General features: G+C 39.7%; 1 protein-coding gene across 1 annotated transcript in view; it reads left to right on the plus strand.

The window, feature by feature from the left end:
* Positions 1-12,050, plus strand: part of LOC135091214 (uncharacterized) — an 18,977-nt gene extending 6,927 nt beyond the window's left edge. The window contains exons 3-9 of the mRNA XM_063988657.1: positions 1-146; positions 1,503-1,660; positions 3,370-3,538; positions 5,346-5,453; positions 9,509-9,610; positions 10,221-10,469; positions 10,864-12,050. The exon at positions 1-146 is cut by the window's left edge and continues 10 nt beyond it. Of these exons, the coding sequence (XP_063844727.1) occupies positions 1-146; positions 1,503-1,660; positions 3,370-3,538; positions 5,346-5,453; positions 9,509-9,610; positions 10,221-10,469; positions 10,864-11,064 (1,133 nt within the window). The 3' untranslated portion in view covers positions 11,065-12,050. The remainder of the gene's footprint in view (positions 147-1,502; positions 1,661-3,369; positions 3,539-5,345; positions 5,454-9,508; positions 9,611-10,220; positions 10,470-10,863) is intronic.
* The last annotated feature ends 2,395 nt before the right edge of the window (positions 12,051-14,445 follow it).

Here is a 14,445-nt window from a genome sequence, read left to right on the forward strand (position 1 = left end):
CTGTGGACCTGAGGAGTAGCCCGCCACCCTTCTCCATCCCCCGTCTGGGTACCAAGGCTGCCCTGGTTCCCCTCTCCCTCCCCCTCTCCTGGGACGCCGCCATACCTCGCCTGTGGGAGGTCAGGTCACGCGTTGATGATATGAAGGTTAGTGAAGGTTAGGTTAGGTTAGGTTAGGTTAGGTTAGGTTAGAGGGTGTTTTAGTGTGTTTGGGCTATGAAAGTGTGTGTGTGTGTGTGTGTGTGTGTGTGTGTGTGTGTGTGTGTGTGTGTGTGTGTGTGTGTGTGTTAGTTAATTAGTTAGTTAGTTGGTTAATTAGACAGTTTGTTTGTCTTTCAGTGTATTTCTGCTGTTTTTGTCTCTCTCTCTCTCTCTCTCTCTCTCTCTCTCTCTCTCTCTCTCTCTCTCTCTCTCTCTCTCTCTCTCTCTCTCTCTCCTTCACATTATATAACCCTTTCATCTCCCTCCCTTTCTTCCACAGTCATCAACATCCTTCCTCCTCCTCCTCCTCCTCCTCCTCCTCCTCCTCCTCCTCCTCCTCCTCCTCCTCTCACCTTCTCTCAGTTTCTTTATTTTTTCCTCATTTTCTCTCTCCTCTCTTTCTTACCTCTTTTTTTCTTTTCCTCTTTCTATGTCTCACTCTTTTCACCTCTCATTTAATATTTTTTTTCTCTTTTTACCTCTTTTCCTTTTTACATTTTCCATCTCTTCCTTTCTCTGTCTCTTTCTTCGTATCTCTCTCTTTTTCTCTCTTGTTTACTTTTTTCTCCTTTCCCTCATATTTCCTCATATATCCCCTCTTTTCCTGTTTTCTCTATCTCATTTTCCCCTTCTTTTTCTTCATCTTTCTTCCTAACTCCTATTCTCTTTCTTCGTCACTTCTTTCCTTTTTTTTTTCTTGCTCCCTTTCTTCTTTCCTTCCTCTCTTCCCTTCCTCTTTCTTCCTCACTTCTTCACCCTTTCCTTCCTCATTCTTTTCCTCTTCCTTCTTTGCTCCTTCACTCTTTCCTTTCTCATTCTTTTCCTTCTTCCTTCTTATTCTCTCCCCTTATTCTCTCTTCCTCTCCTTCGTCAGGTATAAGTGAAGGGTGTCTTAATTCCTCTCTTCTTTATCTCTTGTCTCCTCTCCTTCCTTTTCCTTCCTGGCTCCTTTCCTTCCCTTCTTTCTTCACTCTCACCTTTCCTTCATCATTGCTTCTCTTTCTTTTACCTCCTTACTTCTTCCTTCCCTCTTCATTCCTTTTCTTTCTCTTGCTTCCTCATTCCCTGACCTTCTTTCCTTCGTCACGGTTCGTTTCTCTATCTCTTCTCTCTCTCTTTTTATCCCCTGTCTCGTCAGTCTGTCACCCTCTCCCTCTCTCTCTTTCTCCTCCGTCAGAAGTCAGCGAAGGAGGTCACAGTTCCTCTTCCTCTTCCCTCCCTCTTTTCTCCTTCTTTTCCTTCCTCGTCTCGTCACTCCATCACCCCTTCTCTCTCTCTCTCTCTTTCTCTCTCCTCCGTCAGGCGTCAGCGGAGGCAGTGGTGGCGTACGGGTTGGTGTGGTGGGCTTGTAAACTCCTGCCGACGCCCCTCACTCGCTCCCTGCTGCGTCACCTGTACCGCCGCTGCTCCGTGCAATACTCGTCACTGCCAGGCCCTACCTCACCGCTCCTCCTCGGCGGGTGTGTCCTTTCTTTGTGTTTCTTTGAGTTGAGCTCGTTTCAGAAAGGGTGTTGTGTTGAGTTAGATTTCTTTGTTTTTCTTTGTTTTTCTTTGTTTTTTTTATTTTCTTTGTTTTTTTTGTTTTTTTTTTTTGCATTTTTTTGGGGTGGACGGTTTTTATGGGTTTATTTATTTATTTGTTTATTTATTTTTAGATGTAATGAGATGTTTTTGCTTTTTTGTTTTTTTATTTTTTTATAGTGTTTAGTAATGTGGTTTTGTTTTTGTTTTTGTTTTTTTTTTGCTTTTTTTTGTGTGTGTTTGTGTGTGTGTTTGTTGTTTTAGTGTCTACGGAGATGTTTCTTTTATTTATTTATTTATTATTTTTTTTTTTGGAGAGTTTAATGGAATGTTTTCGTATTTTTTTTTTTCATTTTTTAGGTTTTCATGTTTGTTTAATGTTTTTTTTGTATGTTTATATTTTTTTTATGTGTTATGTGTTTAATGAGATGCTTTTCTTTTTCTTTTATTTTCTCTTTTTTTTTTGAGGTGGACGTGAAAAGGAGGAAGGAGAAAACGTGTAAAAAGAGGAAGAAAAGAAAAGAAAAAAAGAAAAAAAAAACACGTTACTTTGAGGAAGGACTATTTTGTCATTTCTGTTAAAGTCTTCATGATGTTTTTTTGCTTGTAATGTTCAGTTAGACACGTGTCACGCTTAAAGTCAGCGGTAAACACAAAACACCGCGGAATTGAGTGCAAAAAGGTTAATAGACTTTTTCGGCCTTCACCTTCCATAACATACCTTGACATTTTCCTCACTTCACCTCGCCTCACCTCACCTCACCTCCCTTCACCTCCCTTCACTTAACCACACCTCCCTTCACCTCACCCAACCTCCCTTCACCTCATCCCACCTCCCTTCACTTAACTTCACCTCATCTCACTTTCCTTCACCTCATCTCACTTCCCTTCACTTCCCTTCACCTCACCTCACCTCATCTCATCTCACTTTCCTTCCCTTCCCTTCACTTCATCTCCCTTCCCTTCACTTAACCTCCCTTCCTCTCACTTTCCCTCATCTCACCTCATTCATCTTGGCTCCCTTCACCTCACAGTATGAAGTATATGTACCACCCCCTCACACCTGTACCACCCCTTCACCTCATGCTACCTTACTACATCTCACCTGTCCTCCTTCATTACAGGTGAAGCGCATTACTCAAACGCCCCTAACCTTATCTCACCTGTACTAGATCACCTTAATTAAACACGCTTATCACACTTATCATTTCCCTTTCGCTCACTTCACCTCACCCTACGTTACCTGCCCCGTTAATTACAGCACATTTAGTCATGCAACCTCCTCTCTTACCTCACCTGTATGAATTGATTACAGGTACACACACTATACACGTAACACCTCTTTACCTTCCCCTTACCTTACCTGCGTCTCATTAATTACAGGTAAAAGGTGAGGCACATTACTCATGCAAACCCATCCTTTAGTTTACCTGTATCCCTTAAGCCCCTTTAAATACAGGTACATCACACTATTACCTTCCGCTCACCTTACCTGTGCCCCTTAATTACCGGAAGTTCATATAAACACGCCCACTTAGCCCACCTGTGTCCATTAATTACAGAAATACTTTATAAACACGCTACTAATATATATTTTTTTAATCTCCCCTTTACCTCCCCTTTAACTCACCTGTCCCCTTAATTACAGGTACACGGTGAAGCACATATACAACATCTCCCCTCCCCGGGACCCCACCCCCCTCAGTGTCACCGTGCTCACCTACGCAGACCAGGTGCATGTGTCAGTGGCCGCCCGCACCTCCATGCCCGCCGCGCCCGCTGTGGCAAGACTTCTGCTGCAGGAGTTCCAGAATCAGGTGCGTGTTTGCTGCAGGAGGAGGAGGAGGAGGAGGAGGAGGAGGAGGAGGAGGATTAGAGGGATGAGGAGGAATGCAGTGATATAAAAGAATACAAACTGCAACAGAGAAGGGAAAGGAGGAGCAGGAGGAGGAGAAAGAGCAGGAGGAGGAAGAGGAGGAGGAATTAAACAGTAGTTAGTAATAGTAGTAGTAGTAGTAGCAGTAGCAGTAGTAGTAGTAGCAGTAGTAGTAGTAGCAGCAGCAGCAGCAGCAGCAGCAGTAGCAGCAGCAGCAGCAGTTGCAGAATGGGGAAGAGAAGGAGGAGGAGGAGGAGGAAGGGTAGGAATTAAGAATAGTAGTAGTCGTAGTAGTAGTAGTAATAGTAGCAGCAGCAGCAGCAGCAAAACAAGAAGAGTAGCAGGAGGCGTAAGGTAAACAATACCAAGCAACTATTTCAACACTTCCCCCGCCACGCAGTAAGGAGGCGGCAGGGGAGGTACTGGCGCGTGGCATGGAAAAATGCATTGATTAACATGAAGGCAGGAAGACGTGACCCTGCACCTCGCCGCGTGATGGAGTTCCGGGTGGGGGAGGGACGCGTGAGGGAGGGGAAGATAAGAGATAATTACATGGTTATTTTGCTTATTTGCTGCGATACCATTTTGTTGACGTATTGTATTAATATTGATTAGTCTGAGTGAATTAGATAGTGAGCTGGTATTGGTGGGCGATTCTCCACCCGAGTGTATACAAGTAAGGACATAAGGAAACAAAGACACAGCACTATGCAGCTTGTTATCAGCTAGTGTTGCTGTTGTTATTGCTGACCAAACATTACAGTTATTGATCTTTTGATTTGACTTGTTTCTGTTCTTATTTTCGGTATCGTTCAGTGGTGTTATTATCTGCAATTACTGGTAGTTATTGTAATGAAACGTGTTACTTTATGTATTGTTGCTCTTAGTGCTGCTAATACCAAAGTTACTAATAGCATCACTTTGTGCGTCATCTTCGTCTGTGTGCAGCTGTGGAGGCGGGTGTTGCTGCATTTCACTTCACTCCATCCGTGGAAAGAAATTGCTGTTATGGATGGGGATGACAGGTGTATTTTGCCAGGCATGTTCTATAAAAAGGCTTGCACCGTGTAGGTCTGGTGGTTTCTTGCAGCTTCCCTTAATGTTTTTCATGTTCTGACTCCGAAAATGTTCAGAGCATTCCTTTTCAAGCTAGTACTGGATATCTAATATGATGCAAACGACGATAAAATTTTAATGAGAGTAGATTACAGTAATGTTACAGCAGAGGTGTTTCTGTTTCCTCATCTGGAGAGGGAAAATGATCTCTGCTACTCCTTCAAATATTGTCCCTATCATAACTTTTCACAAATAGTAACCGGGATGATGCTGCGAACAAAAGACAAAGAATGGAGTGTTGCAGAGTTTTAACTTCTTCACCATCAATGTTGCGTTATCTGGGAAGAGAAATGCTGCCTGATAACTCCTTTCAAGATTGTGCATAACTTGTCACCAGATAAATAACTGTTATGATGCTAAGGAATATTCTGAGAAGGATTGGCGTGAGGTGTTTAGCAGTGGTTTAATAGCGTCGCCGTCACCGTTTCCTCATCTGGTAACTGTCCAAAATTGTCTCTTGTATAACTTTTCAGTAATTGGACAACTGATATGATGTCAAATACAAAACATTCCTAAGATGGAGTGGAGTGGAGTGTAGTGGAGTGGTGTGGTGTGGTGCGTTAACAGTGTCATCATCATTGTTGTGTTCCCGCGCGTGACTGTGCTATGTGTTGTTGTTGTTGTTGTTGCAGTGTATACAGATGTGCGAGCTGCTGGCCAACAGACGCATCCCAGGGGAGCAGCGGCGCGGGATGGTGTTTACCCCGGGGGAGCTGGGCCGGGGCCACTCCCTGCCTGAGGTGTGTGTGTGTGTGTGTGTGTGTGTGTGTGTATGTATGTATGTAAGTATGCGTCAATCCCACCGCTGCCACCAATGTGTGTGTGTGTATGTGTGTGTGTGTGTGTGTGTGTGTGTGTTCCTGTTCACAGTATATTTACATTTTCTTGATCTCATTTTGTGTTTTCTTTCTGTGACATTCATTTTTTTTTTTTTTATGTTTTCTCATCATTTTCTCATCATTTTTTCATTCTCATTCATACGTATTTGTTTCGTTATAATGTTGCGTGTTTTGTGTACGTATGACTGTCTCGTTGTCGGTGATACGTTTGTGTCATTCGTATTTATTTTTCCTTTTTTTGTCCTTTCCTTTTATTTCCTTTCTTTATATTTCTTTATTTTTGCAAACAGGTGAAGTAAAAGAATTGTATGAGTGTATGTTTCTTTTTTTTCTTTCCCTCCTTTCGTAGAGAGAGAGAGAGAGAGAGAGAGAGAGAGAGAGAGAGAGAGAGAGAGAGAGAGAGAGAGAGCCAGCCCACTAAACCAGGACAGGATCCCCAGGCTTACAAATTCATTAAATATAAAACGTAAACACAATCTTTTTCAGCTTTTACCTTCATCGTTTCTCTCAAATATTTGTTTATTTTTTTCGAGTTTCTAATTAAATATTCTGCTAACTCCAAGTGGTGTTAATATTCATCATGTCTTACAACTTAAATTAAACGAAAAGTAAATTAGTCTTTTTTTTTTTACTTCTAACTTTTTAAAACTGTCAATATACAAGGTTTGATATATAATAATTGAATTTTTAGACGGTTATATTCAGTTGTATTGCTTGTGATTTTTTTTAATGGATGTTTATATACTAGGTACTATTTTTATATATGGTAATTTTTATATTTTTCTTTTTTCATATACAAATTTTTTTTTTTGCTGTTGATATAATACCATTTTTACACCTTCATGGTATTTCTTGCATAATTTTCCGTGTATTTTCTTTTCATTCTTTATATAATACTGTTTTCAATGTGTTATTCCTTACATATTTTTCGTGAACCTTTCTTTACAATGTAATATATAAAATTTTACGACACACAAATATATAACGTTACATTTCCTCCAAATTAGATGTATTTTTCCTTTTTTTTTTTTTTCCATTTTCCCCTCCCCCCCACGCCAACGTCCCCCCACAAGGCCCCCGCACAGGAGGCGTGGGGGCTGGAGAGGAGTGGGTGGAGCCTCGGAGCCCCGCCCACAGAATAGTAGCCACGCCCACTTCCCGAAATGCAAGACTCCCATTGGCCAAGCAGGAAGAGGCGCCTGGTGGTGGAGGAGAAGGAGGTAGTGGTGGTGGTGGTGGTGGTGGTGATGGTGGTGGTGGTGGTGGTGATGATGGTGGTGTTTTTTGTCGATCTGGTTGGTTGGTGTTGTATTTTTTATATATATATATGCATTTTTTATAAAGTATTTTAGTGTTAGTCTTGTGTAGCTGTCCTCCTTCTCCTCCTCCTCTTCCCGTTTTCTTTTTTTGTTTCTTGTCTTTTCGTTTTCTTTGATGTCTTTGTTTATTTGCAGTTTTGGTTTCGTTTTCTTACTATTTTTGTTTTCCTTTTCGCCTGTTGATGTTGTTTGTATCGTTCCCATTCTTGCACTTTTTTAAACTTGAAATTTTGGTGGATGCTCAAACACATTATTTATTTATTTATTTATTTTTGTGACGTTTTTTTGCAAGATTTTTTGTTCTAATTTTTCTCAACATTTTTTCTTCCTCCGCCCCACAACAAGAACTTTTCAGGCGGGTTTTCTGGGTGACTTTTTTGCCGGCACGTCTTGCTCCGAGTGTGTGTTTGTTGTTCCTGCTTGTAGTCTGTCCTCTCCTCAATAGTTTTTCTCTTTTCTTTCATTCCCTTTTGGTGTGTTTTTGTCTTTTTTTTTTCGTCTTTTGTCTTATTTTTCGTATTCCCTTTTGGTGTAAATTCTTGTCATTTAATCTTTAGCATATTTTCGTCATTCCGTTTCGTCTTTTCCATTTTTAAAACTTTCAATATTATTATTATTATTATTATTATTATTATTATTATTATTATTATTATTATTATTATTATTATACCATTCTTTTATCTTTATTTTTGTTTATTTATCATTGGATCTATTTATTTATTTTTTTTATTATTATTTTATGTCGTTCTACATTTTGTCAATTAGTCTTAAACTTTTCTTGATGAAATTTTTGTACTTGTTTACAATTGTTTCCCTTATATCGTTTGATTTAAGTTGCTTTTAATTTAATTTGATTTTTTATTTTTCGTTAATTTTTCCAGCATTTGTTTTCTTTTTTTTTTTTTTCTGTACATTTAAGTTCATTTAATCTTATATTTTTTTTTGAAAGTGTATTTGTTGGTGTTCATTTATTATCATTTGTTTTAGTGCTCATGTAAAATATTCTTGCCAGTTCTTACCTTCCTTGTATTTCCTTTTTGCCTTCGATCTATTTGTCCTTGAGTAACTTCTCAGAAACTTTTACTTATTCCCAGCGTCTCTTTTTTTTTTTTTAACGGTTCTTGAGCTGAAATGGTTGTCAGAATGAACCAGTGAACCACCTCTGAACCTCCTCACTCAGCTGCCACCATTACTGCCTCCTCCTCCTCCTCCTCCTCCTCCTCTTCCTCTTCCTTTTCCTTTTCCCTTCACCACCACCTTCTTCTCGGCCATCAATACTCAGTCATTTGGAAAGCACTTAACTCTCTCTCTCTCTCTCTCTCTCTCTCTCTCTCTCTCTCTCTCTCTCTCTGTGCGTGTTGTTTATTACCATGTTTATCGTTGTGTTTCCCCCCCTTCCTCCCCCCATTGTGTTTCCCCCCTCCCCCCCATTGTGTTTCCTGAAGACCGCGTCAGGACCGGAATCGAGATGTTGACGATGTTACTATAAATGTTGTGATTAATTAATGTTTTGTTAAAGAGGTTCGTTATGTCGCCTTCTTCTTCTTCTTCTTCTTCTTCTTCTTCTTCTTCTTCTTGTTTTTCAGTGTAGTGTTGCTTATTATATTTTTTCTGTTCGTTGGTGATTTTAGTTTGGCAAAGTCAGTCTATAGTTTCTCTCTCTCTCTCTCTCTCTCTCTCTCTCTCTCTCTCTCTCTCTCTCTCTCTCTCTCATAATCTACGTCAATATTTGCGTTTGTTTTGATGTGTGAGCATAATAATAATAATAATAATAATAATAATGATAACAATGATAATAATAATAATAATAATAATAATAATAATAATAATAATAATAATAATAATAATAATAATAATAACAGTAATAGTAATGAGTCCTAGTGGCCAGTTAATATAACTTACCATCTCAAATAAATAAAATAAACAAGAGATAGTTTTTTAAAGTAATGAGATAGAAGAAAATTAACGAAGGAGAAGAAAGTACATCTTCTGAATCTCTATTTTAAATCAAGTTATTTTCCAAAAAACATTAATTTTAATTCACCTACACTTTCCTTACGCTCTGAGTTATATAATTATGTGTAAATCTTCGTTATTATTATTCCTTACTTAGTTCAAGCCTAATTTTAACACCAAGCATCACTTGTGCTGTAAATAAGCTTAATATTAGCGGCGCAGAGGAAGCTTGCACGCATCACTCCCAGACCGGAGCGCGCATGCGTGAGGATAGCGGCCGTGCATTACTACCATTTCACCGAAGATTTTTTTTTTTTTTTAATATCTCTTTACTCACACGCTTATCTGCACACCTTTTGCATTTCTGTGTGTGTGTGTGTGTGTGTGTGTGTGTGTGTGTGTGTGTGTGTGTGTGTGTGTGTGTGTGTGTGTGTGTGTGTGTGTGTGTGTTTGAAGAAAGTTTATCACGAATATTGTCTTCTTAACAGAACTGCAGGTGTGTGTGTGTATATGTGTGTGTGTGTGTGTGTTTGAAGAAAGTCTATCACGAATATTGTCTTCTTAACAGAACTGCAGGTATGTGTGTGTGTGAGTGTGTGTGTGTGTGTGTGTGTGTGTGTGTGTGTGTGTGTGTGTGTGTGTGTATGTGTGTGTGTCTCACCTGCCGTGTCCTGTCCACAGCTTCAGGAAAAACTGCGGCGTGTACAGACGGAGCTGACGGAGGTGACGCAGCTGTGGGAGGCGACCAGACGCAACGCCCTTGCTCACCCACCGCGTCCACAGGTACACACACACACACACACACACACACACACACACACACACACACTTAATCTACCTGTCATAATTATCGTTTTCTTTGTCTGTATCTTATCTTTACCATTAACCAAACCACAAATGAAGAGCAGTATCTTTAAATCAGTCCCTTAAAGAAAAAGCAATTTCAACCCTAAAATATCCCTAAAAGACCTTAATATTGTACTGGATAGAGCTTCACCTTTACGTTAATCAATTGCCTCATCAGCCAATCATACGCTATCAATTACGTCCTTAAAAGCAACAACTTCAACCCTTAGATACCCCAACCCCCCACAAAAAAAAAAAAGAAACTTGGAATGATAATGAATAATGAGTTTCACCACAAGAACCACTGATTTACACCACAAAAATCCCTAATATTGCACTGGATCATAGCTTTTACCCTAGAACCCTCAGTTATACCCCCAAAAACCTTAATATTGTACTGTATAAGAAATTTCACCCCAAGATCTTTCACTTACACCCAAAAAAAACACCTTAATATTATACTGAACAAGAACTTTCACCCTAGAACCATCAAACACATCCATCATCTTCATATAAAACACTCAATTCAACACGACCTTCCCTACAGGACGTGGAAGAGGAGGAGCAGGAGGAAGGGGGTGGTGCTTCTGCTGGGTCTGCCTTACTAGGGAGGAACAGTGGGCCAGGAAGCGGTGCAGGGGCGAGGGGGGGCCGAGGCAGGCTTCCCCAGATGGAGGAGGTCCTGTGTTCCCGTGTACAGCATCTTAAGGGCGAGTTTACTGACCTGCTAGCGGAAATACGAAGGAGGAAGAGCGTGTCTGAAGGAAGAGTGGTCGGCGTGGGCAGCCAGACTGAGGTGGGTGAGAGAGGGAGTGAGAGAGAGGAGACTGAGATGGGTGAAAGAATGAGGAGTGAAGGAGAGACTGAGGACGGAGAAAGAGGTGGGGGAGGAGAGAGAGAGGGAGAGGAAGACTGAGGTGAGTGAGAGACGAGGGTGGGAAGGAGTGAGAGTGAAAGGAGAGCTTGTTTTTTTTTTTTTTTTTTTTTGTTAGTGTTGTTGGTGTTACTTGTGCTGCTGTGTCTATTATTACTGCTACGACTACCACGACTACTACCACACCAACACTACCACTACTACTCTGACACTGTTCCTAAAACCACTATGAATATACTTTTACTACTACAACTACAGCATACCTTTCTAATCCCTCCTACCACCACCACCACCACCACCACTCCCGTCACCGCAGTTTGAGGAGGAGGACGGGGAGGTGAGGCGGCCACGGAAGCGGGCTCTGTCTGCCGCCTCCACCTGGTCCGCCTCTTCTGGGACCACTGAGGTGTCTTCCTGCCTGGCCCGCCCCCTCACCACGCCCACCCAGCCCACGCCCACGCCCCTGCCCCCCGCCACGCACCCCTCCAGAGGCTGTCTAGTCACTGATATCACCTGAAGGCAACTGGAAACGCGCGTGTGATAGGCTAACGAAGGCCCGGCCGGGGATGTCACTGGGTACTGAAGGAAGGCTTCTGATTGGTGCGTTCAAAGGCTGCTTCGTGATTGGCTGGGTGAGGGACGTGCTACTCCTGTGTTGTGATTGGTGGAGTGGAAGTGACGTGTGGGACTGAGTGGCTTGTTCGTAAAGACTGGGAATTGATTGTAAGTGCTTGTTAAGTGCTGGGATTGTTTACTTATAATGTTTGTAAGTGCAGGGATGGTTACTTGAGAGATGTGCGTCTGTGGCGTTAGTAAGTGAAGAAAATGACTACTTATAAACGTAACTGCAAGGGATTCTTTGTTATTGTTCATAAGTGCAGGAACAGCCACTTGTAGCGTTTATAAGTGCAAGGAAGTGTTAGTAGCTGTTTATAAGTGTGAGGACCAGACTGTTATCAGGCTTATAAGTGCGAGGAATAACACAAAAGTACAAGTGACACTCAAAACTATAATAAGACAAAAAAAAATGAAGAAAACGAGCATAATAATAATAATAATAATAATAATAATAATAATAATAATAATAGTCTTCTAGTCTTCACATGCATATTTATTATTGCGTACTATTATAACTACAAGCGTTACTACTACTATTACTACTATTACTACTACCGTTAATAGCTCTGCTAACGATGTCACCTTTTTACAACCCTGATATAAGTGCCTTGTGTTGTGTTGTGTTGTGATGGTGATGGTGATGATTATAGTGATGGTATGAGTATTTATTGTTATTATTATTATTGTTGTTGTTGTTATTATCGTTATTATTATTATTATTATTATTATTATTATTATTATTATTATTATTATTATTATTATTATTATTATTATTTGTTTCGTGGCTTCTTCAACTTGCTTATTTTATTACTTTGTTGTTTTTCGTATTATCCCCCCTCCTCTCTCTCTCTCTCTCTCTCTCTCTCTCTCTCTCTCTCTCTCTCTCTCTCTCTCTCTCTCTCTCTCTCTCTCTCTCTCTGTAAATCATCTTTTCAATTTTTGGGACTTTGTTTACATTTCTTATGTATTTTAAAAGTTTGTTGTTTTACTTGTTTTTTTTTTAGTTTAATGCAATTTTGTTTTGAGTCTTCACTGCATTCAATGGTTTTCTTTGCTTTTTTTTTGCATAAAAGAATAATATTTTGGGTTTTTATTGTTTTTTTTTTATTGGTATTGTTTACGCTGTTCTTGTTTAACGTTTTCTTTCTTATCCATCTCACGAGTTTTTTTTTTTTTTTTTTTTTCTTTTTTTGCATATTTTCCGTTTTCTTTCGCCGCTCAAAGACTCGGGAATGCGTTTTCTAGAATCTACAATAGTCACCCACGTTTTCCTTTCCAGTAGAGTGAGACCGTTTTCTTCTTTAAGCACGAGAGAACTTTTTTTGTAGCGAACACATTCACGCACTAGAATATTTGTCTCGCATCTACAACATACAGGGAGTTTAAAAAAAGACAGAACGCGATTTGAACCTTCTATATATCTGCCAGCACGAAGCGTTGACCCGTGTTACTTATATCCATGTTAAATTTGTTGGCACAGAAACACACGAGAGAAAAGAGAGAAAACGGAAAGAAGATTTTTGTCATTTTACGCCAAACTATTTAAAGAGAGTTGACCACAAAAATAGTGTCAAAAGTTATTATACCTGTGCATTAAAGGAAACATTTTTGTCTGGCGGGGAAAGGGTTAAGTGAAACCCGTGTCATTTGAAAAAGCTCGGCACAAAAGTTTCAAATCACCACTTTTTCAAATGGTTCGGGTTTTGTTCATCCATGCTCGGCACATGGTTCCAGAGACATAGCAGTTTCAATTCGGGGGTTCGTCTTTTTTTTTTTTTTTTAACACCCGGTACTTTTTTTTCATTTTTAGTGTCAAGTATTTTCAAAACAATTTCTGGCCGTAGTTTTCTTTTTTAGAGTATTTTTAGCGAACCTATTGTATGATGTACTTCGTCATTCGCATGTTTCTTATTATTTTTATAGTGCAAACGAAAAAAAAAAGAAAGTAGAAGTATATATAGATGTAAATAATTTAAATACTGAGAAAGTAGAGGAAAATATTGCTAGATAAGTTATACAAAAGATAATAATACTTTCCATTCACTTGTAGTCCACTGTGTGTCTTCAGGTGTGTCTCAAGGCTGGGCAGGTGAGGGCACGGGGACACGGTGACTTTGCCTTGAGTTGCGTTGAGTTGCTGGAGTCTCATCTTTGTAACAACACTACCTGATGCTATTTTTACCTCCTCTCTCTCTTTACTAGCCATCTATATTTTCTTCTTTGTTTTTATTCATTTTATTCCTTCACTTTCTCTTGTCCCCCAAAACTGGTGGTGTATTGCCGTAACTTCCCTCTCGCTGATTGGTCCGCGTGTTCCCGTCTTGTTTTGAAAAGTGCGGTTAATTTAATGTATTCCTCCCAGAACCATTGCTTGGCTGTAAGACGCCTTGTGATGCAGTAAAGGACTGGCTAGAACGGCATCATAGTTTGCCACACATTCCGAAACAAGAGATACATGGACTAGTTATCGCTTGAGAACATCAGTCAATAAAAATGATGATAATGATAAACGATTCATTGATATGGTTAATGTTGGTGAAAATATGCAGTAGGATGAGGGGGGGGGGAGGCTCAATGCTAAGGCTAAGGTTAATTTAGAGAATGGTGTTAGAGTGGCAGAGTTTCCGTGTCACCGTGTCGCCGTGCCCCCATCTGACCAGGTCACCGTGACACACTTGGTAGCACACAGTATAATAGTTTAGTGCAATTACGAGCTGTAGTAAATTTTATACAGTATTTATCAACCATATAAAAGACATAAATTGCTTTCACTATTCTATTTAGCTTCTGTTCCAAACTAATTGACTTTATAAAGGTGTCGCTCATTTAAAAGACATTACTTGTAAGGACTTTTGTGATTTCAGGCTGTAGTTTTTCTTTTTATGTTTTGTTATTCCATGAATTGCCTAGTTCATTCATTACAGCGCTCGTTAGTGAGTTGATTACCTAGCTGAATGGATAATTACTCAGGCAATTAGGCAGCTAGCTAGTTATTGACGTAGTTGATTAGTTTATATAGATGACTAGTTATTGATTGATTTATTTTGTTGATTAGCTTGTTATTACTTGGTCAGTTAACGTGTCAGTTCACTAATTACAAGGTTATTTACTTAGTTAATTACTTAGCTATTCAGTTATTCAGCTAATTTACTAGTTAGTTTATTCATAACTTAATTATTAGTCAGTCAAATTACTTCACTAGTACATATGTAACTAGTCACTATTTTGTCAGTTAATTGCCTAGTCAGATCACTACTTAATTGCCTAGTTAACAAATCAA

The sequence above is a fragment of the Scylla paramamosain genome, chromosome 37, assembly GCF_035594125.1.
Source record: "Scylla paramamosain isolate STU-SP2022 chromosome 37, ASM3559412v1, whole genome shotgun sequence".
NCBI classification, from domain to species: domain Eukaryota; kingdom Metazoa; phylum Arthropoda; class Malacostraca; order Decapoda; family Portunidae; genus Scylla; species Scylla paramamosain.